This window comes from Sceloporus occidentalis, unplaced genomic scaffold (assembly GCF_023333645.1).
Source record: "Sceloporus occidentalis isolate IW3139 unplaced genomic scaffold, rSceOcc1.0.p SCAF_6, whole genome shotgun sequence".
NCBI lineage: Eukaryota > Metazoa > Chordata > Lepidosauria > Squamata > Phrynosomatidae > Sceloporus > Sceloporus occidentalis.
This window is the reverse complement of record NW_028316986.1, coordinates 80,753,730-80,779,666: the sequence shown is the minus strand read 5'-3', so window position 1 is coordinate 80,779,666 and position 25,937 is coordinate 80,753,730. Positions and strand designations below refer to the sequence as shown.

The window sequence follows — 25,937 nt, the reverse complement described above, 5'->3', positions numbered from 1 at the left end:
GTGCCAGTTTTACATTTTTTAAATCATAATCCCACTTGGATCTACTACTCTGTACCATTATTATGTCAAAAAAAAATCATGAAAATTGCTATTTATTCTCATAACACAGCTTTCCCTAACAAACTGCACACATTTCACCTTAATATACAGATTTTTGTAGGCTAGTTTTTCCACAGACTTAATTTTTGTATACAATTTTCCAAAAAGATACATTTACACACAATTTTTGACTAAACAAAAACATTGCAAAACTGGAAAAATATGGATGAGTATAAATTACTCTAAAATGTGAGGATTAGGTCAATGAGCAAAAAAGGGATGGGTAAAATACAATTCTCCCGGCAGGGGAATGTGTAAGAAGGGTAGGACAGAACCTTCTGTCTGGCATTCCAGATGGAGTCAACTCAACAGGAATCAAAATCTAATCTAATTTAAGGAAAGCTATAGTAAATAACTAAGGGCATGGCACTCATGTGTCATCTAACAAATTGCTGCATATTACACCAATATTCCAACATCTGTCACTGCCCTTTCAAATAGTAAGGCCAGTCTTTTCTCCAGCATCCATAATGCATTGTTTGTTTTAATAGCTGCCACCATGACATCGATACTGTTTGACTAGACTATTATCAGTGCGTTTTCAGATGTTTCTCTGTGCAGTTAATTAATTGTGGGGAGCCACACACCTTACCACAACATCTGGTCAACTTTTTCAGCTTGAATAATGTAAATAATGACAGAATGTTTCCTCCTTTTCAATTATGGCTATATGCATAACAATAAACACCCAATAGTTTGTACATAAAGGCTAGTTATAAGACTCTAACAGGATCTATATCTAAGCAGGATCTTTTTATCCTGCTTAATTTTCTTCCAAGTACAATTAACCTCTCTCATCACCCTACATGAACAGGACTGTAGCGAGAATCATGTTTCACTTTATCTATTTTAACTTTCCCACACTAACTTCCAATTGGAAAGTATAAGCTGGAGAAAAGTAGTGTAAAACAGAGTGGTCAGGAATCAACTTTCATATTAGATACATCAGTATATTAAGAGAGTTATTCACCCTGATATCCAGTTTTCTGAATGGCTTAAACTGAACAGACAGAAAAAGTATTCATAGTTCTTACTGTGACCAGGTGACTGGTAGCTGGTCTACCTTTTAAAGGTGTGTGCATGCGTTTATGTAGGATTATGATTGTTTATCCACATGCAGGTTGGCAGCCTCATGCAGTGTCAATGTATCCCTGTATCATGTGCATAGGACATTCAGATGTCTTTGGTGCAAAATGATGTATAAGAAGCAGGCTGATTGACAGTTCAGCCACCTTACTTGTGCACCAGAGAAGGGAGTTGATACAGTGCTCCTGCATCATACACAGGTACGCCTAATGCAGCTTCCAGCATATGCTGGAAGCCAAAGTAGACGTTGCAGCGAGGTGAGATGGAAAAAGTAATGCTGCGCGTGCCCATGGCTTGCGCGGCACCATGGGCATGAGCCCCATTCACTTGAATGGGGCTTGAGCATCCATGTTTTTTTCCTTACGATGGGGGTGTGTGTGATCCAGAACGGATCTCCTGCGTAAGGGAAGGGACACCTGTATTAGAGATCTCTCTCACCACCCACCAGCCCCTCCACTCCTACTGTCCCTGGGATCTGACTCTAACATTAATTTTGTTTTCCAAGGAAGACTAAGGCTGCATCTACACTGCAGAATGAATGCAACTTGAAACTGCTTTAACTGCCATAACTCAATGCTATGGAAATCTGGGATTTGTTTTGTGAAATTTGTTTTGTAAAATTTTGTGAAATATTTAGCCTTCTCCTGATACATCAGCACTGCAGAAATAATCAAGTCTGACACCACTTTAACTGCCATGGCTCAATGGTATGGAATTCTGGTATTTATAGTTTGTTATATTGATAATATAAGCTATGTAGATGACACTATATTACTAGTAGAAAAGAGCAAAGACTGGAACAGCTACTGATAGAAGTTAAGGAAGAAAGAGCAAAAGCAGGGATGCAGCTGAAAGCATAACTTTACATTACTATAAAGTAGCTAATGAAAATACAGTGTTTCTAAAACTTATCTCAGTTATTCCACAGTAGGCAAAAAATCAGAAGAAGATGAACAGATGGAAAGCCATGGATGAAGATAGTTCTTAAGATCCTCTATGTATAGTTATGAAACCTTCCAGTGAAGGAAGCTGATAGGAAGAATATTAACTCATTTGAAATATGCTGGATATGATGGACCACCAAAAAAGTAAATAGACAGGTCTGACAGAAAAAAACTAGTCTCAACTCTTACTACTACTACTACTACTAGTAGTAGTTTTTATGTATATTTCCCGCCTCTCCCTACGGATTGAGGTGGAGTTACAGGAAAAAAATTAAAATTACAATTCAATTAAAATTACACTTATAATATACAATCCATAAAATCACAACACTGTCAATTCTATAAAATATCTATATCAACATCTCATTTCAAATAAACATGCTCAGGATAACTGTCTTCTTTAGTTGTTTACAGAAGATTGGGAGGGTAGACTTGCCGGAAGAGATCTGTCTTGACTGCCTTCTTAAAAGCGTCTAAGGTGGTAATAAGACGGATCTCTTCCAGTAAGTTATTCCACAGTTTGGGGGGCATGGCAGTAAATGCTCTATGGGAATTTGATAATACTCTAGTTTTTGGATAATCCAGTAAATTCTTCCCAGGTGTTCTGAGTGTGCGGGGTGGATTGTGTAGGGAGAGGCGTTCCCTCAAGTAACTTGGGCCCAAGCCATATAGGGCTTTAAAAGTGATAACCAACACTTTGTACTGTGCCTGGAAGCTAATCGGCAGCCAGTGAAGAGATTTTAGTACTGGTATTATGTGGTCTGATCTAGGTGTTCTAGTGACCAGTCTGGCTGCTGCATTTTGCACCAGCTTCTGAACTTGGTACAGAGGTAGCCCCATGTAAAGCGCATTACAGAAATCAAGACGAGAGATTACCAGTGCAAGTACCACTGCTTCAAGATCCTTGGGTTCAGATAGGGGCGCAGTTGGCCTATCAATCGAAGTTGATTCCAGGCACTTCAGGCCATTATATCTACTTGAGATGATAATTGTAGGGATGAATCCAGAAGTACCCCCAAACTGTGAACTTCGTCCTTTAGGGGAAGTGTGACCCTGTCCAGGACTAGTTGGCAAATCTCCATCCCTGGATCAGGGGAACCTATCGCAAGTACCTCCATTTTCTCTGGATTCAGCTTGAGTTTGTTTTCACTCATCCAGCCCATTAGCGACTTAAGATAGGCATCCAGAGGAGAGATGCCATCCTTAGTCACTGCATCAGTCGGAGACATAGAGAAATAAAATTGGGTGTCATCAGCCTATTGCTGGCAAATTATTTAAGTAAGGGTAGATAAATAAATTTACTGATAATTTCACATGCAAGTTTTCAGAAAAGCACAAGCTTCATTTAATGATCATATTCTGGACAGCGATTATTATGGTGTTCTTGTCAGTGCATGATAAATGGCATAGAGGCAACCAGGCCTCTTTACCTTTTCTGATAGTCTCTTTGGCTACTGTTTGGAAAGCTACTAGTGTATGCAAAGGAGGAGGTGACATGGCTAAAACTGGAGATGAGAATAAAAAAGATAAAATTTGAGATTCCTACTTTGCTCTTCACAGTTCAAGCCTTTTTTTGTTTGTTTGTTTCGTAGTGGGTTATATTTTCCAAAACATTTCTGTAGTAGCAGCTTTTTTTTGGGAGGGGGGAATCCTGGTTGGTTTTTGTTGTTGTTTTCAGATTACAAAAAGCATTAGTTCTAGTCAGTGGCACCCCTAGGTTTGGTGTCACCAGATGCAGTAATTCATGGTGTCATCCCCCTCCGTTGACCTCCTCCCATTTCACACTATACATAATCTTTAGTAACACCATTTTGTGCTAATGTTAATCATAAATCATAATTCTCATATGTACCACTGAATGTCATGCTAATAGTCGTGACATAAACAACTAACAAAATTAAAAATATACCTTAAAATTAAAATAGAATATGCACAACCCAAACATATTTACGTATACACAGCAAAAATTTGGTTAAAATGAGATATTTTTAAAGAAAATATTAAAAGAATAATTTTTCATTTTTTTAAAAAAAATCTAAAATATTGAATTTTGAAATTTTAATTTTAAAAAAATTTCGGGCCTTTCCTTCTCTTCCCACTGAACTTCACCCCATTCCCACCATCTCTTAGAATGATAGAATCGTAGAGTTGGAAGAGACCACAAGGGCCATCCAGTCCAACCCCCTGCCATGCAGGAAATCTAAATCAAAGCATCCCTGACAGATGGCCATCCAGACTCTGTTTAAAATCCTCTAAGGATGGAGATTCCACTACACTCCGAGGGAGTTTGTTCCACTGTCGAACAGCCCTTACTGTCAGGAAGTTTCTCCTAATGTTGAGGTGGAATCTCTTTTCCTGTAGCTTGCATCCATTGCTCCGGGTCCTAGTCTCTGGAGCAGCAGAAAACAAGCTTGTTCCCACCTCAATATGACATCCCTTCAAGTATTTAAACAGGGCTATCATATCACCTCTTAACCTTCTCTTCTCCAGGCTAAACATCCCCAGCTCTTTAAGTCGTTCCTCATAGGACATGGTTTTCAGACCCTTCACCATTTTAGTTGCCCTTCTTTGGACACGCTCCAGTTTCTCAATGTCCTTTTTGAATTGTGGTGCCCAGAACTGGACACAATATTCCAGGTGGGGCCTGACCAAAGCAGAATAGAGTGGCACTATTATTTCTCTTGATCTAGACACTATAATTTTATTGATGCAGCCTAAAATTGCATTGGCCTTTTTAGCTGCTGCATCACACTATTGACTCAGCATTTAATGCATTTTAAAGCAAAGCAGGTGAATACCACAGCCTCTTTCTGCCAAAAGGTAGGTGTTTGAAGACCTATTAGGGTGCCACCTGGTGCATTCCACACACCCTGCACTCCCCAGTGATGCCACTGGTTCTAGTCTACCAGGTAGTATAAAAATAGTGAATGTAGGTTGCATCAAAACAAAGATAGGGAACCTGTCTCAGCCTGAGGGCTAAATTCAGTTTCAATGAAATGTTGGGGGGGGGGTTACTTGTCACTGGCTGGCAGAAATATGGTGCTGGGGAACAGTTCTGTGGATACCGTGGACTGCGAAAAAAAAAAAAAAAGACAAAGGGGTCCTAGAACAAATCAAGCCTGAACTCTCCCTAGAAGCCAAGATGACTAAACTGAGACTGCTTTACTTTGGACATATCATTAGATGATGTGATTTGCTAGAAAAGACAACAACCATTGTTAAGGTGGAAGGAAAAAAGAAAGACTTCATTACTCATTACATGGCTCAATCTAGGAAGTTATGATCCTGAATATGCTAGACCTGAGCAGGGATGATGATGATAGGGTATCTTGGAGGTCTCTTGCTCATAGGATTACCATAAGTCAAAGCTGATTTAACAGCCTTTAACAATAACACACAAGGCTGGGGTATTGACTATGTATCGTTTCAGGTGTTTTTGAATTTCCAACTCTTAGCATTCCTCACTATTGTTTAAGTGGACTATTAAGTTTATCACACTAGTGAGATCCTGCAGGAAAATGGGAGTTAAACGTGATTTAAAGTACATTAGAATTTAAACAAAACTTGCAAATTCAGGGAGTTTATCACATTGAATTGTTTCTAAGATGAAATAACGCGAAGTTAAACCACAGTTAAAGTGGAGAAAAGCGGCAGCTTTTTACTTTTGGGATGTTTTGAAGGTAAAAAGCTGCCATTTTTCTCTGCTTTAACTGTGGTTTAACTTCAAATTATTTCACATTAAAGATGTTGTGTGATAAACTTCGGGCATTTCCAGGTTTTCTTTGCTTTCAATGGTGCTTAACTCCCATTTTCCCGTGGGATCTCGCTAGTGCGATAAACTCCTAAGTCTGCTGGAGCTGCAATTAAAAAATTTCTGGAAGACCTCACAATTCACAACCTTGAGCCAAAATCTTAATTTAGAAGAGAGAGAAAAAACCTCACTCCTATAAACAAAAACAGATAAAGCCACAAACTCTTTCTCATATAAAATTTTAGCAGAGAGATTGTAGATTGCTGTCCACATATTTTTATATAACTGAAAAATATACAGTGGGTCCTTGGTATCTGCTGGAGTTTGGTTCCAGGACCCTACATGGATAACAAAATTTGTGGATGCTCAAGTCCCATTATATAAAATGGCAAAATGAAGGTTTGGTTTTAGGAATTTGTTTATTTTTAAAAATATTTTCAAGCCGTGGATGCTTGAATGTGTGGATAAAGACTCTGTGGTTACAGAGGTCCAGCTGTATCTTATTCCACAGGCAGTTTGACTATTGAATCAAAGAAGCCATAGCCCTGAGTTTACAAAACCTAAGAAGGACTGTTAAAAACAGGGTTTCTTGGAGTTCTCTATGGCGCGTTCCAGACCGCCCAAAACGGGCAGTCTCGCACCGCTGCCGGTTGCTGCGTCCGGAAACCACAGCGGCCAAACCGCGCGGTTCCCAAACACAGCCGAAAAGAAGCGCCGAAATGGCATTTCTTTCTGTGGCCCGGAAGTGGCACCGTGAGGCACTAGTCATGCACTCGTGGTGTCACTTCCGCCGTGTGACGTGCGGATGCAAAGCGTCCGTGATGTCAAAATGGTGGCCCCTGTGTGGAGGGGTGCCGCCATTTGTTATGGACTTGGTCCATAATAGGGTTGAGGGGCATCCGGAAGGGACGCCCCTTCTCAACCCTACCACGCCCCTTCCTAACCCTAGTACGCCCCTTCGGCGCATCTGTAATGCACCTATAAGATTAATTGCAACCTGACTTGATGGCATATAAGAACCAGCAACAGCAACATCTTATACTGTATATTTCTTTCTCATCATAAGTTTAGTTTGTATCCCATCCAGACTGAATCCTAGGACACATAAGTGATTACCGCTGAGCTTTTCTAATATTAAATTAAAATATAGCTTTACAAATAATATCACCAAGCAGGTAGTAAGAGAAATGCTATGACATTTTCCTTATTTCCATGTATCCTTTGCAAGATTAGTATAGGCCAAGCAAAAACATGCTTCTTTATGTTCTTCTGGAAGATTTCTGGCTCTTTTTGGCAAAATATTGGAGCCAACATGCCACCTCCACTCTGAAGAGGAATGTGTAACAAGCAGATTTAAATGCCAGCAACTCAGTCAAAATCTCACATTGTAATTCCTTTTTGCCTTTGGTAAATTTATACCCAAAGTCTGTGGGTTGTATCCACACAACTCTGGCTTTTAGAAGATTAAGTAATAACCATGTCAGAACTGTCAATAGCTATTTATTCATCCAATGCCTAAATCCCCTAGCAACATAATTTGGGCCTCAAACCACAGGGGTAAAATAAAGCAGTGTCTGTTGGCAAACTCCACTACTTTTGCTCTCTGGCTGGAATAAAAGGGTTTATGGTGTTTGCATGACTGCATGTTATCTTGAAAAGACATGGGTGTATGGGAATGCGCATATGCTAACTGAAAAAACACACACACATGTGACATCCTGGTGCACTAACAGTTATTTGTAAATAGTGTAAATGAAAACTCAGTAAATATTATATGCAAAATAAAGGATCATTTTAGAGAGAAGAATGTAATTATGCCGTCTTGGAGATAAATGGATAATATCCCTGGAATCTAAAATATCTTTAGAAAGTTTCACTGCTTCTGCAACACTGTAAACATGTTGCTTTAAGAAGCTGGGCTGAGTTCATTCTCTTGCTAACAAAGATCCCATATTCAAAATAGCAGTTAGGAATCATCACATGACTGGTTTAAGCAAGGCTGTATAAATTTAGCAACCTTGATATATATAACTACAGTAAGTCCCTGTGACTTGCTGCATTTTCTTATATACCACATTGATTTATGACTGCTCATTTTTAATCCATACACCTATTATGTGTTATTTTTGCATGTTAACAAATATCTATATCTTATGTCTACGTTGTTGCAGTTCAGATACTACACAGTCTGACATATTTATGGAATTTGTTGGTACCATTAAATATATCAGAAAAATAATCCTAAGACTGGTGTTTGCCATAAAATGAATTTTAATTTGACACATAAATGTATTATGTTTCAAGCACACTAATGTTTATTGTGAAGTCACAGCTATAATTAGGTTGGGCAGCTGGTTCCTAATAATATCATGTAATGAATTTTCATAAGAAATAAAATGGTGTGGTATGGAGGGGGGTTGCTTTTGGAAAAGCCACTCTCCATTTTCTTTCAGTTCTGTTCAGCATGATCATAATGGCATAATGAGTTTAAAAAATGCAACAAGTTGGATTCAGAAAGAAGGCTAAATTCTGAAGGAAAAAAAATTGGTCTCTCTACAGGTGTGACACAGTTGTGTTCATAATAAAACGCTTCTCCTTGAAATATAGCAAAATGTTTCTGCAAAATCTTTCTGTCTAGCCTGTTGATATTAAGAATGCCTTTGGTCATTTCAAGTAAAGATAATACTTCTATAAAACCATTCCTCGGGTCAACCATTTTTATATTGACAGTACTCAGATGTCTGGAATCAAATACACTTTTTACTACGCCTCCTGTGTAATGTGTAATCTTGCATTCAATTGGAAGTAAAAATCAGGTGTACAGTTTCACTGAGTACTTCTTCAGTCCTAGGACCAACAAACTATTTCCAGTTCATTTTGTTGATTACAGAGTGCAAATGTTTGAACACTGGAAAATGTAAGAACCTGTTTATCAGCACTTAGCAATCACTTAGTCACCTATATAATAAGAAAATAATCTAAAGTACAAAAAGAAACACATAAAAGAAACAAAAATAATCAAAATTTTGCCTGCCTTGTCACATCGCAGTTGCATTCAGGGAGGTCTGAATCCACACTGCCGTCATCTGCCATCCTCGCGGCATATAAATCCACCAGCACCAGCATTAAAGTTTCCAGTATAAAAATTAAGAGCATTCAGTCCGAAAGTTACAATAAGACTGTGGGTCACTGAGCACCATACAAAAATTGCTCACACTGCGAGCAAATGTTAGTAACTCACTCCCTGATAATATGAGAACAAGCTGTGTGACAAATGGTCATGTTTCTAAATAAAACTTACATTCATCTACATGTGCCAGGGTGATCTCCTGGAATGTAGGCCATGAATGGGGGAAGGGCTTGGAGAAAAAAAGCCTGCACTGTAGATTCAGAACAGTTGTAGACTCCACTGTCCAAAGATGCAGTTCAGGAAAGAGTGTACTTGTTATAAATAAAACAAAGGGCCTGCTTTTTGTCTATTTGTTTTGCTGGGTACTTTGCAGGCTGTTTTTAAAATCGGAAGGTTTGGAAGGAGAATTTCTTCTAGACTGTAATAGACGCAATTTTTTAAAAAAGGAATCAGAAAAGAACAATGAAAAATTGGAAAAAATATGCAATTGGGGAAAAATAGGGGAGGAAGCTTGAGGAAGGATACAAAATACAACAGAAATATTACACTAATAGTATATTTGTGATAAACTAAAGCTGTTTTTAATTTTTTTTTAAAAAATGTCAGATCAATAAACTCTGACCATGATAAAGCCCAAGTTAAACTAGTTTAATTTTTACTTAAAGGGAGACCCAGGAGCATAAGTTTGACACTCATACTGAGGTCAGTATGCAAAGGGATCTTGTAGACATTTGAGAATAACTAAAAGAAGATAGTAGCATGAGCTTTCATAGACTTGAGCCTACTTCCTAACACGCATCTGAGGAAGTAGGCCCAAGTCTATGAAAGCTTATGCTACCAGCTTCTTTTTTTCTGTTAAGTCTCAAAGGTGCTACAAGATCCTTTTGTATACTGATTGTCCAGACGAACACAACTAGGTGTTTGAATACTGAGGTCAAGAGAACTTTAAAGTGCTTATCGTTTTGACAGCATCATCCTCTAATTCAGTGTGATGGTGGTGATGATGATATTTGAAAATCTATTTTTATTCTACCATTCAGTATAATTATTCTCAAGATGGTTAAAAATGGAAAACAAATGTCATCTACATCCAATTTTTAGTCCCTACTTCAGGAGAGGAGACCTACTTAATCAATGGGATTTACATATTGAATTTAGGACTAGCAATTGGATTTAGGGCCGTATTTTTAGTCTTAAAATTCCTTTCTTACGTGTACGTAGCTGAAATATTAAATATTATTATTTTTTATTATTTGAACACTGGTAAAAGAAAATCTTCTGATATAAAATCCGAACACTGGATATATCAGGATTTTGTGAGAGACCACTCTGACAGTGCTTGGAATTATTAACTGTATACTGTAAATACAGTAGTACTGCTCTTTAAAAGTATGACAAGTTTGGGGACTCTGCTCTACAAGTATCAGGCAAAACTGGACAGAAATGTTTCCAAATAAACTGTAACACCCTGTACTTGTTTCATGGTATTATTTGTCTGTAAAACCACATCCTCAGAAACCAACTAGTGCTGCAAGAAATACCACTTCCTGACATAATGCGTCTAACATCTGTGCAGTGGTACCTTCAACTGAAAAAGTCAAACCTTTACATGAAACACTATTAGAGAACTTAACAATTGCCAAAACAAAAGAGAGAAGCCAGGAGGTTACTGATGAAGAGAGAAATGTAAAGGAGTTTAGCATAAACTTCCTCTATCGTAATACAGGCACCTGGGGTCAGTCTATGAAGCCAAACAGGACAAACAGCACATATGTGAGGTCAAAGGCTTTCATGGTGGCATCCATAGTTTTTTGTGGGGTTCTCAGGCTATGTGGCTGTGTTCTAGAAGAATTTATTCCTGATGTTTCACCTGCATCTGTGGCTGACATCTTCCGAGAATGGTGGCACGGAGGTATATGGGGTATGTATACTGTGTGACCCTTGGTTGAGAGAAAATGATTTACATGTTAATCTGTGTGTTGGTCTATTGGTGAATGGCAAGCCCTCAGGGTGGGAGGATATGCAAACAGGATTTGTATAAATTTAATTAGTGGTCCATTGTCTGCTGGGAAAGCCCCTGACCCTGGGTGATGTTCATTTGCATGTGCCGAGTCTTAATTATAGTGTTTTTCAGGGCTGATAGCAGAACTTCGTTTACTTTCAGGATTTCTTCTTTCCTATTAAAGCTGTCCAGGTGTTTTTGGATTTCAATGGCTTCCCTGTGCATTCTGACCTGATAGTTGTTGCCATGGTCCAGAATTTCAGTGTTTTCAAATAGCATTTTATGCCCAGGTTGGTTTATAACATGTTTTGCTACTGCTGATTTTTCTGGCTGGCCCAGTCTGTGGTGTCTCTCGTGTTTCTTCAGATCCCTCTTTGTGGGCACATGTGCCATTGTCCCAGCACAGAGTTTGCCAGGGTTTGTTACTAGAAAGCCAGAGGGATATGGCACTTTGCAATAAGTAAGTGGGTTTTGGGTTGCAGTTTGGGCACTCGGCCTCAAAAAGGTTCACCATCACTGGCATAGGAGTTTGACCAGAAGAGAGAGATTCTTTCTCCACTCCTTGCCAAGGCCCTGCACCTAAAAATCCAGCTGGCACATCTGAATCACTTTAGTGATGGGACATTAGATACAGTGGAGCCAAATGCCCCTCCAAGAACTCAACTTCACTTGTGATACTCACAAATGGAGTTTTCCATTAAGTGAAAATCTGTGGTCTGTGTACTATGTTGCAAAATATTTCTCCAGTAAGTAAGATTATGATAATTAGGTATAATAATTAATATAGCCTATTAGTGCAGAACCAAAAATTCAAATTTGGCTGGGAGAGGGTAGTGAGACAATAAAGAATGACTCAGCCCCTACAAGCTTTTGAGACACAACCTCATATATATTTTTAGTAAAAAGTTCATCTGTCTTACCTGGCTGCAATGAGATCTAAGAGATGCTGCCACCTGTCATTCACTTTGCCAAGTTTATACTCAATCTCAACAGCTTTGCTTTCATGACTTGCTTTAGCAAGTCGTTCTCCCATTTGTTGGAGTTGGATTTTATTCTCTTGGGCAACTGCAATTTCATCTTGATACTCCTGGATGACAGACAGAAATTCAGAGATCAGAAAGCTTACTCACAACACCCTCTTACTTAGGACTACAATAAATGGACATGTTGTTATACTTGTTTGAGATGACTCAGTTGAAGACCTGCAGATATTGCCCATTCTTAGTAATTTTGTACTTTGCACAGGAGATAATGGCCCAGTAAACAAATACAGAAAAGCAATGAAAGTGCAAACTGAAAGTGCAAATAAATCTAACATCCCTGCTCAAGGTACGTTCATAAATTAAGAAATTTTGTAACGTTTTTGATAAGAGAAAATCAGAAGCACTGTACCTTTTTAAGTTTCTCTATCATTTCTTCAATGAGGATTTCTCCATTCTGTGAAACTTTACTCTCCATTTGCGTCAACCATTCACAGAGCTCTTTATTCTTCTCACTGAAGAGTGCCCATGCATTCAGCCTCTCAGTCACCTGCTGTCGCCTCAAGGAAACCTTAGAACATATACAAGAGGAAATAAGAAAGTCTGACACAGAGGTCTCTGATGCTGAAGCATAATTTTAACGCCGCAGAATGGTTCTTTCTAAAATTTCTGATATAGAAGAGCAGCTATAACCTTTCATGACATGTTCATCAGAGTAATGCTCACTGTTAATCTCAGGATACTTCTGGACTAATCTCATTTAAGTCAGGAAGGTGTATGCAAATACTGGAGGTCACAAAGTTGAGATGCCATTTGAAATAGCTGTAGTTTTCAGTATTCTTCACAGTTTCCTCGCAAGGTCCATTCCTGTCTTAGATGTGTTGGAGTAAAGGCATAAGGGAAACATGTCCCAAAATCTTCCTTCAGCATTGGGTCCCTAGCAAGTGATGAGTCATTTTTACCAATTGAACCATTGGTCACCTCATTCTGTGCACTGCTTATTGAAAGCAGGCATTGTTTTTACAACACCACTCTAGAAGTAACTTGATAATTTAACTGCCCAGAGAGATGTTTCATACTGTATAGAGAGGCATCACACTGTACATTTGCTTCAGTCACTGCTATTAAGAAGAAAGTTTCAATCAATATATAGCTCTTTGACAAGGGTATTTGGATCTTTCATTAAAAACAGCAAAGTATATCAGAAATTTGATAAAAATAGTTAAAATATCATAAAATATTTAACAATTTGAAAATAATATGAAGTAGTCTTCATAAAATAATAAAACGATAGGTCTTTTGTGTCTGATCTCTACACATTAAGCCTGAACTGTTTTCTTCTTGACCCTTTTACTATTAATATTGCTAATTTTTGTCTTACACTGCCTAACTGGGTCTGCGTGAAGTCTAAGATCTTGAAAGGAAGCGCTTCTCTCAGTCCCACCACCCTTATGAGCATTTAGTGCAAGCATGGGAGAGGACATTTTGCATGGTTACTCCCAGCCTCTGGGACTCCCTTTCTAGACAGGCTAGGTGGGCTCCCTCTTTGTTGTGTTTTTGTTGACAGATGAAACACATTTTATCGCCCTATGCTTAAGGGAAATGATGCCCCCCCCCCCCCCCCCAGGAAAAGGGTTTCATAGTGTGTTGTATTACTACTCTATGCTTTAAATCAATCATCCCCAAACCTCTTCTGGCTAATGCCCACTTTCATCTTGGGCGACATCCCTTGCACCCACCCCCCCATGTGTATTTCTTGATATTAGGCCTACTGTTCTACTGCAAATTCAAAGCAAACAATCTCAGTCACTGTTCCCTTTGCACCTGGTCACCCTGGGGGCAGCAACTGAGCAGCTGGTTTGAACAGCAACTGAGAAATTTCTCACCAATGCCACCCTCCAGCAAAGGCCAGGGTGAGCTAGAGGCCACTGCTTAGCCAACTGCTTGGTTGCTGTTCCAAGGTGACCAGGTGCAAAATAAGAAGCTTCTCCCTGGCAAAGAAGGACTCTCAATCCTTCTTCATTGGGGTGGAGGGGAGCACTGCTGGTGTGTGTGTTGGCGGTTTACAGAGGCCACATGTCCTGGAGAGATATTAACTACAGAAGCCACTCCAAGGTGAAGAGCTCTTTCCAAGAATTAATCCCAGATACTCCCCGCTCTCCTTCACCAGAAACATGTCCACACAGAGCTTCAGCTATTTCCCCACCCCCCTATACACAAACTTTGTTTCTTCTGTCACTTCTTCTCTCACTCTGTACAATAAAATAAAGCAAGAGCAGCAGAACAGCCCAACCTGCCAGCCAAGTCCCAGCAAAGCTCCTAAATCTTTATCAGGCTCCCAAATCTGAAAGCTTCTTGCCATTTCTCCCCCACTGCCATGGGCTCTACCTTCTTGCTCTAGTCATGCCACTTCAATCCATAGAAGTGATGTCCTGTGCTGAAGCCTCACAAGAGTTTCCCAGTTGCGACTACCAGTGAAAGATGCAGCTAAGGGAGTGAGCTTGTGCAGGAAGGCAAAGAGGAGGAGACACATGAAACTGTCAGTAAGACTGCATTGTGATTTTAAGAGATCCTGAACAGAAGTTTGATGTAACCTCCATCCCCACCATGGTTCTAAATGGTCCCCCTTGACTTCTTGTGCACCAATACTTTGACTAAAGCTCCCCCCTGCTGCCCCCTTCCCCCCTCAGCACCCTCTTGGATCTTTTCACCACCCTCTGGGGGGGCATACCACCCACTTTGGGAACCACTGCTTTAAATAAATGTTCTAAATAATAATAATAATAATAGAATAGGAATGAAATTCCTCATTAAGTTTCTTCTCAAAGGAAGTAACAAATAATTTCATTAGCTTTCTTCCCTTTGTGAGAAAAACATCAAGAAACACACAGTTTTCAAAGGCTATTCACAATTCAAGACCTATTCTGCACAAAATTCGTACATGGCTGCCTTTCACAGAAATCAGCAATTTCTGCACCAGAAATATTTCTGTACAGTTTTATGTTCCAAAAAAACCATATGCAAATGCCATGCAGAGTAAGTCCAAAACTATAAATATTCTTATCAGTCCATGATTCTTCTTGACACTTGAAAAATATGTTTTTTGAGCTTTTCTAAAAATATTTTCAAAATTCATTCCATTGCTATTCAGGAACAAGCCTTATTGACTACAGTGGTGCTTACCTTTAAGTAATTCTGCACAAGCTAGCACCCTGGGAATACAATTTTATACACACATATGCGTGCGCAAGCGCGCGCGCACACACACACACACATACTTATCTGAGAGTAAACTCCATTGAGGTTTTACATCCAAGCAAGCAAAGACAAGAATGTGCTGTTAACTCACCACAAAATAATAATAATAATAATAATTCTAACAATTCTGAGTCTAAGTGGTCCAATTTTGTCTGATCATTTCAGGTGCAAGATAGTTCAAATCCTATCCTCCACCCAATTGCAGGATCTACACACACAGAAAGGGCAGTTTCCATCTTTAAAAAATGTCCCATGGATGACTAGATATTTAGCAAGTAGTGTGTTTGTCCTTATCTGTCTAAAATATCCAAAGACCTGAACACTGACACCAGAAGAGCAGCAGGAAGTATGGAAAGGCACAGGAAGAAAGTAAAGCAGAAGGAAGTGGTTAATTAGTAACAAAAGAGCAACAAATATGAAACCACAATTACTCATTTAAACTGGGACATAAAATACAATTATGCAGATGCAAGCAGGTCCTACAGAGAACATATACTCCTATGTCCTGCTATTTTTCAAAACAATTACATGACGACAATCTAGAGGCATCCTACTTGCTGCAGTTGCTGCTTCTTTTCTATAAGTACAGTTCCTTCTCAGTTTATATAAGCATCTCCACTCAAGAAGAGAACACTTACAAAATGACTGCAGCCCCTTAGTAGCATACTTCAAATGTTTTCAGCTAAGACATAAAACTACATTGCCTTTAGCTGTACTTCTTATCACAGTATCTTTAAAAAAACAAACTACATCTCTAGCTGTCCTACTTGTAACTTCTTCTGTACTGTATAGTTTCAATAAAAACGTCAGAAGCCTAGCAAACAGCTGAACAGGCTGAATATGGCAACATTTACATTTTTAATCAAATGTATAAAGAGAGTCTTCCTTCCTGTCCCAGTACTGGTAACTTTCTACTGGAAGTTGATGTAGAGTCAGAGAGGTATATGATCATAAAGCTGGAAAGGTCTCCCAGGAGTGTCTAGTGTCACCACCTACTAGTGCAGGAACATGTAGTTTAAAAACATATAGCTGACCTTTCACATTTGTCACTTTGACTTTTGAGAATTTGATTATTCGTGGATTTAATTGATATGTTCTCTCTAGGAATCTCTAGGTTCCAGTATCACTCTGCTGGAAGCTGACCCTAGAGTCATGCTGGAGGACCTAGAGATTTTAAAAGAAAACAATTCTTTAGGCATTTGTAGGTCCTCCAGTGTTATTCTATGGTCACCCTCCAGCTGATGTGGACCATAGAGTTGTGCTGGATGACTTAGAGATTCCCAAAGATGTATTCTCTCAGTTAAAAAAAAATGGAGTTTTATTTGCAGTTTTTCCACTTTCATGGGGATCCTGTGTCCTGAACACCAATGAACTGGGAGGGCCCACTGTACTTGAAAAGTGGCCATCCAAACTTATTTTTGAAATGTATTAAAACATTCCACTCTTCCAAGGTAGTCCGTTCTACTATTGCCATCAAAAAAGTCTGTCCCCCCCCCCCCCAATAATGCTATGCTTTGGGCTCTACCCTTTGGAACAGGATAAAATAAGCCACCTCCTTCAACACAACAGATTTTCAGATACTGGGAGATGTCTATCATATGACCTCTGAATTCTCTCTTCTCCAGACTACATATACCCAACTCACTCGACTCTTTGTAGTAGAATCACAGAGTTGGAAGACACCACAAGGACCATCCAGCCCATGCTGCCATACAGGAACACAGAATCAAAACACCCCTGACATATGGCTATCTGTCCTGAAAGCACTGACCTCACTCTCTTCTTTCATTTGTCCAGCCTTTAGTGTGAGAAAAGTTATGACTGATGGAATTTTGTAAGTTTGTTGGCATTGTTTTCCTTTGCTTCATCCTTTAGATCCTCTGCTACATGCCCCTATGTTTTTCCCTTGACTTATCCATGGGTCATATTAAAATCCATAATTTTAGCCCCAAAACCTGCCCTCGATTTATACACAAGTTTGACTTATAGTTGAGTATATATGGTACTTTCCTTGATCTAGACACTATGCTTCTATAGATGCAGCCTACAAGTGCATTGGTTTTTTAGCTGCTGCATCACACTGTTCACTCATGTTCACTCTGTGATTTGCTAGGACTCCTAGATCCCTTTGATATGTAGTCTTGTTAAGCCAAGTGTCCCCTTTATTTCATTTCATATGCATTTCATTTCTTCTGCCTAAGTGCAGTACCACACATTTCTTTCTGTTGAAATTCATTTTGTTATTTTTGGCCTAGCTTTCAAATCTATTAAGGCTATTTTGAATTTTGATCCTGTCCTCCAGGATATTAGCAATAGGACTTGGTTTCCTGTGAAACAAAGTATCTGAAGCATTAAACGTTTTATATTTATCTTGTATATTCAAAATGATAGGACAATACTGTAAAGTGTTCCATACACTTGCTGTGCAATCAAAGCTTTGTATAGTGACAATAAAATATTGTTGCATGCTTCATTTAGGTTAAAGAAGACAATCCCAGATTACTATCAATCAACCAGAATATTTTATGCATTACACAGGTTGCTCTTTCTGTATGGAACCAAGGGAGGCATAAACAAGTCTTCACAATCAAAGATCATTTTTTGTTATTGTTGTTGTGTGCCTTCAAGTCATTCCTGACTTATGCCTTCCTGTGGGGCTGAGAGAGTGTGGCTTGCCCAGGGTCACTCAGTGGGTTCTCATGGCTGAGTGGGGATTCAAGTCCTGGTCTCCAGAGTTGTAATCCAATACAGGCTCTCCCCACATTGAAACCCAACCACCCAGACATTACATTACACTTCCATTATGGGCTAAATTGATATAATGCAGGGAAGGCTTTCCTTGGCTTCTCTTTTTTGTTTTTAAACTGAGGCTATATTAGACAGAAGAATATATATGAAGAGTAGCTAGAAACTTACTTTTGCTTAAATACCATTTCAGGGGTGGAAAAACCCTCACGTTCCCTCAATGGTCTATTTATTTGTTTAAAAAAATATTCCCACTTCCAGTAACTTCCTGATTTTTTAAAAGCCTCTCATAGACCTAAAATAGTCCAGGGTGCCTCCAACAACATGATGAAATGTCTCTATCTTATAGAGGGTGTATGAGGGATTTTTTTTCAGGGCTGCAGTGGGAAGTATTGCCCTTTTGAGGGCACAAATGCACCTCTCCAGTCTCCTAGTAACCTATCCTGTTAGTTTTGTGAGAAGAATCACAAAAGGAAATGTATTATTTATTTGACTGATTGATATCCCACTTTTCTTCCAATATGGAGCCCAAGGCTGCTCTCAACACGAGTTAAAACAATGTACAATTAAAACAATGGATAATACAGAAATTAAAATTAAGTATTTCTTTGTTTGTTTATTGCACTTATGTCCCATCTTTCTCCCAAAATGGCTAACAAATGAACAATCACATTAAAAATATTAATTTATGAAAGTTCTTAAAGGAAAATGATAAAACACTTCAACTGGACACCCTCAGTTAAATGACCTCCTGATTCATACAGTTCACATATAAAAGCCTGAGTGCACACAGAAGGTCATCACCTGCTAACAGAAAGAGAGCAGAAGAGGTCCAACCCAGCTTCTTGTGGCAGGGAATTCCACAGGCTTAGAGCAGCCAGCAAGACAGTTAGGGTCTTTGTTTGCCTGGGTCAGTTTTCATTTTGTTTCACTGTTTGTTACACTCTTTTACCTGGTGGCACAATTCTTCCCAATGTCTATGCAGCAGCTCGATGCGCTCACTGAGGACTGAAATGTCATCTGCACTGATGTAAGCAGACAGAGTCTCCTTTAACAAATTCAAGTGGGAAAGATCGTCCGTCCATCCCTCAGCAGCATTCTCTAGCTCCTAGATATGAAAACAAAAATGTAGTATGGGGAATCATGGGTACACACGTTTTGATAATCTTGCATAACACTGTATGAGAGAGAAAGTGCCATAAAATTCCAGTCGTATCTTTGCTTTTAGCAGAATCCAACACTGGACTTTTTCTGGCCATCTCACTTTTTCACTGTAGATTCCTGAGCATTCCAGAAACCTGCTCTGGAGAACTGTGGCTAGTTCAGAAGCAATTCAAAAGGATGCAGAAGAGAGTGTAGGGAGAGGAAGGTCAGAAAAGTAAATCACATTATGTTTGCACTGTATCACCAGCACTATCCATCTGGAGTCCTCCTGGAAACTAGTTTTTTTTTTTTTTTTTGGATTTATTTTTAATTTTGGAATATTTGCATCTACATAATGAGATCGCTTGGAGATATCTAAAAATGAAATTCATTTATGTTTCATATACATCTCATATACATATACTGAAGGTCATTTTATAGAATATTTTTAATAATTTTGTGTACAAAACAAAGTTTGTATACACTGAACCATCAGAAAACAAATGTGTCACTATCTCAACCACCCATGCGATCAGTTCTGGATTTTGGAATTCCAGATGAGAGATACTCAGTCTGTAATAGATTTCTCAAACAAGAAAAGGGTTCTCCAACACTCAAGGAACTACAAGAAGACTGCTGTAAGATTATCTGTACTTCATGAAATATATTCAGAAATATATGCATTTTTTCTGTTTAGAAATCTGCACTGAAAAAATATGGCTAATTTTGCACAGAAAATATATTTCTCCACAAGAAAATGACATTTATTTCTGACCAGAAAAAAGCACTTATATTTGGTTAGTTCCTGCCATTAATAAAGAGACTGAGGATGTAAACAATGCAAAGTGGAAAACCTAGTAAATGTTATAATACAGAAAAATATTATACAGAGTTGCAGTTACACAGCCTCCTCATGGGCAAATTTTCAAGTGTCAGTGTAAGCCTTTAAAACCAATCTTCCATGACTGTTGATTGCCAAGAATTCAGTCTAACCACAGAAAAAGCCATTCTGTATTTGGGGATATTTAGCATTGCCAAATACCTTGAAGGCTGCAGATTTGCCTTAGAATGCAAGTCAAGGTATACTGACAGACTTCTGGGACAAGGCAACAGAGTTGTGAAAATCTAGATCTAAAGGCTCTTTGGGAAAACAAATGGGCAAATAGAAGGATGGATAGACAAAAGCTAAGTGTCTCAACCTGACACACACAAAGCAAAGCAAACCACTAGAAATACCTAAACAAATAACAAAACTAATAATATATGTTTTGGAATACAGTTGTAAAATATATTGAAGGTACTATCTACAGTCTGTACAAAATAATAAACTATAATAAATGCAAAACCATGACAATATCCACTACGTCATATTCTGTGCAAATCTATTTGCATGTCAGCACTTCAACTATGAAAGAAAATAGTGAGAGCAGATTGCCCACTTGCCTGACAAAGATTGTTGTTGTCATATATGGAATTACATCTACAAACACTTTTAGGGAAAGAGAGCATTAGGTATTAGTATTTTACCTTACAACGAATTTGTTCTGTATGGAGTTCATCATGATGCTCTGGCAAAGGGTGAGATAGCTTTCTTTTGAAAGATTTTAGCTTTTCCAGAGAATCTGATATGTCTTTTTCACATTTTTCCCAGTCCTGGAAGGAAGGAAGGAAGGAAGGAAGGAAGGAAGGAAGGAAGGAAGGAAGGAAGGAAAAAACGAGATATAAATTTTATGCTTTAAAGTCACAGCAAGGAAAGAACATGGACAGTTGCCCTACAGAGCTGACGATAATAATATTCATCAAGAAGAGAATGGCTGGCATCCTGCTAATTAAATGCAACTACAGTAGTCCCATTCAATCAACTGCTGAGTGGTCAGTTAACATGTAGGCAAATCCCACTGCTTCAATAGGTTTACTCTAGTAAGGATTATTAGCAGGATTTGGGCCATTATATTTTCTCACTGAATAATCTTGGTATGCATCCTCTGCCTCCCTCCTTCCCACCCTATAAGTTTCTGAATGAGTAAGAAAATATGAATTTGATTTATTCTTTCTGTTGAAGGTTTGCAAACATGTTGTATGAAAGGATGCCACATTCAATAGACTGAGAGCAAAAAGGACAAATAAAGGGAAAAAAGAAAAGTATGAATCGAAATTCCCTTCCATGTCACTTCTCCAAACTTCATCATATACAACTGCTTTATAGTTTTATAGCATTATCACCTCCTATACCTATCCTGGTCTTCACTATCACAACTAGTGGAAGTCATCCATTTAGACTCACACTTCCTCTGTCACATATCAATTATCTGAAAAGCCTCCAAAGGCATATTCTCTTTGTCCCCAAATTCTTATTTTTCCAGTCTTCATCTCAAACATGAAATTGCTACAAGTTTATTCTCTAGTTTTCTTGAACCAATACCATTAGAAGTGCTAGAGTTTATAGAGTATAATCTCATGTTGGGGTAAATGTAGAGATTTTACTGTCAAAAGGTAACAATGGTGCGTTACAGACCGCCGAAAAGCGGTGGCCTGTACCCGCCCCTTTCCCCAGGGTATCGGGGCCTCAGTGGTTAGAACGGCAGCCGCTGAGGCCCCGATCCGCTGCTTTCCAGGCCACGGGGAAGCGGCAAAAGGTCACTTCCCCGCAGCCTGGAAAGGGGTGTCCTTGGGGCTTCAAGCCCCAAGGACAACCCGCGGCGGCGGGGAGGAGGAGAAAGGGGCCGTTTGGCCCCTTTCTCCCTTGCGTTGCTGGGCGCAGCCATCTGAAGGCTGCGCCCAGTGACGCAAAGCAGCGCTGCAAACCAGGAAGGAGCTCCGAAACGGAGCTCCTTCCTGTTCCGTGCAAAGGGTGCACTAAGCGCCCTCGCGCCGACATCACATCTGCGCCGCCCCATATAGAGGCGGCGCGGTCGTGACGTCATCATGGCGGCCCCCATGTAGATGGGGCGCTGCCATTTTGTACAGACTCAGTCCATACTAGGGTTAGGGGGGTGCGGAAGCACCGCACCTTCCTAACCCTAATACGGACTGACTACGTACTAAAAGGCCCGTTGTAATGGGCCAATAAAAGTGCAGGTATTGAGGAATTGATTCACTACAAAAGTAGCTGAACACAACATGAATATACAGTTGGCCCTCTGTTTTCATAGGGGTTCTATTCTGACCCCCTCCCCCCGCAAAAATGGAGGCTTGGGCTCATTCAAGCCCCATAGGCTTGAATGGAGTGCATCCTTGTGCGCGTGGCATGGGCACGCGTGCCATTGCAAATAGCAGGGGTCACTCCTCTGCATATATTCAAGGGCGCGGATCTCAGATCTGTGCATTAGGAGGGGTGAATGTGTAGGTCAAATGTGACCTCCCCCCAAAAAAGGAAATGCTTCCAACTTGGCTAAGGAGTCCGTGTTTCTCATAAAATCATTTGTGTTTTAGTGTTTTACTTGTTAATTATACAAATCATCAGTGTTTTACTTGTTAATTATACATTATAGTCATGGAAAGTAGGGATGTCTTACTGCTCTCATCATGGAAAGTGACAAATATTGTTAGCATACCCTACACCCCCTGCATGATGCATATGGCATTTTCATAATTAATATCTTGCAATGGGCATGTTATTGAGAGGCCCTGATGACCTGTGGAAACTTGGTAAGGGGTCACCTAAGGACATGTGAGAGACCTAAATAGTATTAAAGTAAACACCGAATGGGTTTGCTGATCCACTCCACCACTACCATCTTGACCTAGCTCTTCGCACTTTCTCTCACTCAGGGGCTGTACAGACTGGTATCAAAGGCCGGCATGGGGGTGGAGTGGGGGCATGGCATCTGCATAACACACAGCCCGACTCCGCCGCATGCTGGCAGGATGCCATGTGCCCCACCACATGGCAGGCGGCATCATGGCACTCCTCTGGTGCTGCATGCAGATGATGTAGTGCCAAAGGCACGTTGAAAAGCCATGGCACTGGTGTCTATTGCGTGCTTTCCGTGGTGCAAAAGGAGCTGCTTTTTGCAGCTCCTTTTTGAGCTGTGGAAAGGCCAGCTAAGGGTCATGTAGTTGCTGTGGCCCCAATCTAGTGAAGAAACAGGCAGCTGCAGGCTGCCCCTTAAAAGCAGTCTGTTCAGACCCTACATCAGTCCCATTGCAAAGCAGTGAAGGATTATACCTCCCCTCACATCAGATTGTCTTCCTATTAACCCTTCTTGTCAAACCATCTAGGGGTTGGCTCAAACTGTATCAATGTTTTATCACTCCAAAGCTAAAGCCATCAGGTGACCTTTGGCCAATTTCATAGGGAAACCACCAACACCTTTGTTATACTGCGTGGTAGCATCAAGTATTGCTTAATGCTATGAAATAGGATATAAATATCAGCCCTAGCTCTAGCCTTGTGTGTGCACAGAGGGCCGCTCGCATTCACTGTGTTGTCCTCAGACGCTGTTTGAGTCACTCTCTGTTTCTGTGGACCTGTTTCAGGACTAGGCGGTTGCACTCCAGCTTCAGGCGGTCTTGCATGATACGGATTATCTGGACCCATTTCAAACTGGCTTTCGGGCGGGTTACGGGGTTGAGACGGCCATGGTCGCCTTGGTCGATGATCTCCGTCTGGGCATCGACAGGGGAAGCGTGTCCCTGCTGGTGCTCTTGGACATCTCAGCGGCTTTCGATACCATAGACCATGGTATCCTTCTGGGGCGTCTAGCAGAGGTAGGAGTCGGTGGCACTGCGCTCCAGTGGTTCCGCTCCTATCTCTCTGGAAGGTCCCAGATGGTGCAGCTGGGAGACGTGTGCTCCGATGAGAGGGCCCTTAAAACTGGGGTCCCTCAAGGAGCCATTCTGTCTCCCATGCTATTTAACATTTACATGAAACCGCTGGGAGAGATTATCCGGAGACATGGGGCGCGGGGTTATCAGTACGCTGATGACACCCAAATAATCTTCTCTATGTCTCCGACTGATGCAGTGACTGAGGATGGCGTCTCTCCTCTTGTGGCCTGTCTGGAGTCAGTAATGGGCTGGATGAGGGAAAACCGACTCATGCTGAATCCAGAGAAAACAGAGGTACTTGTGATAGGTTCCCCTGGTCCAGGAATGGCGGTGGTTCCACCTGTCCTGAACGGGGTCACGCTCCCTGTGAAGGACTCCGTGCGCAGTCTGGGGGTGCTTCTTGACTCGTCCCTTCGCCTGACTACTCAGGTGAATGCGACGGTCAAGAGCACCTGTTATCAGCTTCGGCTTATTCGCCAGCTGCGCCCATACCTGGCCCAGAGGGACCTTGAAACTGTGGTACATGCTCTGGTAACCTCGAGACTGGACTTCTGCAATGTACTCTACATGGGGCAACCCTTATACCAAACCCAGAAGCTACAAATGGTGCAGAACATGGCAGCCAGGCTGGTCACTGGTACTTCCAGGGCCAGCCATATAACTCCGGTGCTAAAAGATCTCCATTGGCTGCCCATTCGCTTCCGGGCGCAATATAAGGTGTTGGTGATGACCTATAAAGCCCTAAATGGCTTGGGCCCAGGATACCTGAAGGACCGCCTCTCCCCATACATTCCGCCCCGCACCCTCAGAACATCTGGGCAGCAATTACTTAGGGTTCCCGGGGCGAGGTTTGTCTCCACTACTAGGAGGACATTTTCCATCGCCGCCCCGGCCCTTTGGAACACGCTGCCCATAGAGCTCCGCTCAGCCACCTCCCTGGCCCAATTTAGACGGGATTTAAAGACCTTCCTGTTTGGGATCGCATTCCCTGATTAAAGTCCTCTAGGCCTCCTTCCTCCGCACTGGCAAAGGGATTGGCTAATCCGGGGCTTTTCTGTCTTTGTTTTTTTGGAATTATTGTATGGATTTATTGTCTTATTGTATTGTTTTTAATCTGTTGTTAACCACCCTGATCTGTTGGAAGGGCGGTATATAAATAAAATTTTTATTTATTTATTTATTTATTTATTTATTAGTAATTATTGCCCCTCTAATTCCTGATTCCTTGCTTTTCAACCTTATATGCCTTTCATTCTGTTAGCCTTGTATAGTTTCAAAGGTTACATTGGCTTTGTGTGCTTGCTTGTACCTTTGCACATTTCTAAATAAAATCCTCCTTTTTACTGAGATGAGAGTCTCTCTGCAATTAATACTGATATACAAAACTGAAAAGATCCCCTCTTACAGGACTCCTTTTGTGCTATATTTTCTCCCAAAATCTACAGAAATGCTGATTCTGCTGGTGGGGATTCCCATGCCCCCCCCCCCAACTTTTAGGGTAACGATGAGAACTGAGACACTGGCAAAAATACAGTGGTTGGTTAATTCCATTTTTAAAGGGGTCATGATAAAATAGTACTACCTGACATTTTGAATTCATTAAATAAACTTACTTTTAGCAAGAACATAAGTTGCTTCTTCTGTTCCTCAAGCCTCAGGCTGGCTAATTTCCAACGTTCCTGGATTTCTGAGAGTTCAGTCTGTAGGGCTACTTCTGTCTCACCATCAGCACAGAGTAAGAGCTGCTTCCCACCTTCCACTGTTAAAATGTAGCTTCCTTGTTGGCGAAGGAGAACTTTCTCTTTCAGCTGTGAAGATCAATAACATACTTCAAGTTCACTCTGATTTTACAGTACTCTCTTAGCTAGATCAGAACTAACTCAACTCCAAAACAAGGGGCAGCTTGCTGCTTCAACTTGGGGTGACCTCAACCCAAAATAACAGGGTGAGGTGGCCCTCTCAGCTCAGCCCATGGATTACTTGTCTCTAAAAAGTGACAGAAGTACTCTTCTGTTTTCCTAAGAAGAAT

General features: G+C 40.5%; 1 protein-coding gene across 2 annotated transcripts in view; it reads right to left on the bottom strand.

Annotated features, from left to right (window-relative positions):
- SYNE1 (spectrin repeat containing nuclear envelope protein 1) overlaps nucleotides 1-25,937 on the bottom strand; it is a 437,342-nt gene that overhangs the window by 56,469 nt on the left and 354,936 nt on the right. Inside the window, exons 126-130 of one of the 2 annotated variants that reach the window (XM_089530176.1) lie at nucleotides 25,522-25,716; nucleotides 20,666-20,791; nucleotides 18,948-19,103; nucleotides 12,405-12,563; nucleotides 11,933-12,099 (exon numbers count right to left, since the gene is read on the bottom strand). In XM_089530176.1, the coding sequence (XP_089386302.1) occupies nucleotides 11,933-12,099; nucleotides 12,405-12,563; nucleotides 18,948-19,103; nucleotides 20,666-20,791; nucleotides 25,522-25,716 (803 nt within the window). Of the gene's footprint in view, nucleotides 1-8,914; nucleotides 9,045-11,932; nucleotides 12,100-12,404; nucleotides 12,564-18,947; nucleotides 19,104-20,665; nucleotides 20,792-25,521; nucleotides 25,717-25,937 lie in introns of those variants that run through there. The other variant, XM_089530177.1, reaches the window with a different exon arrangement.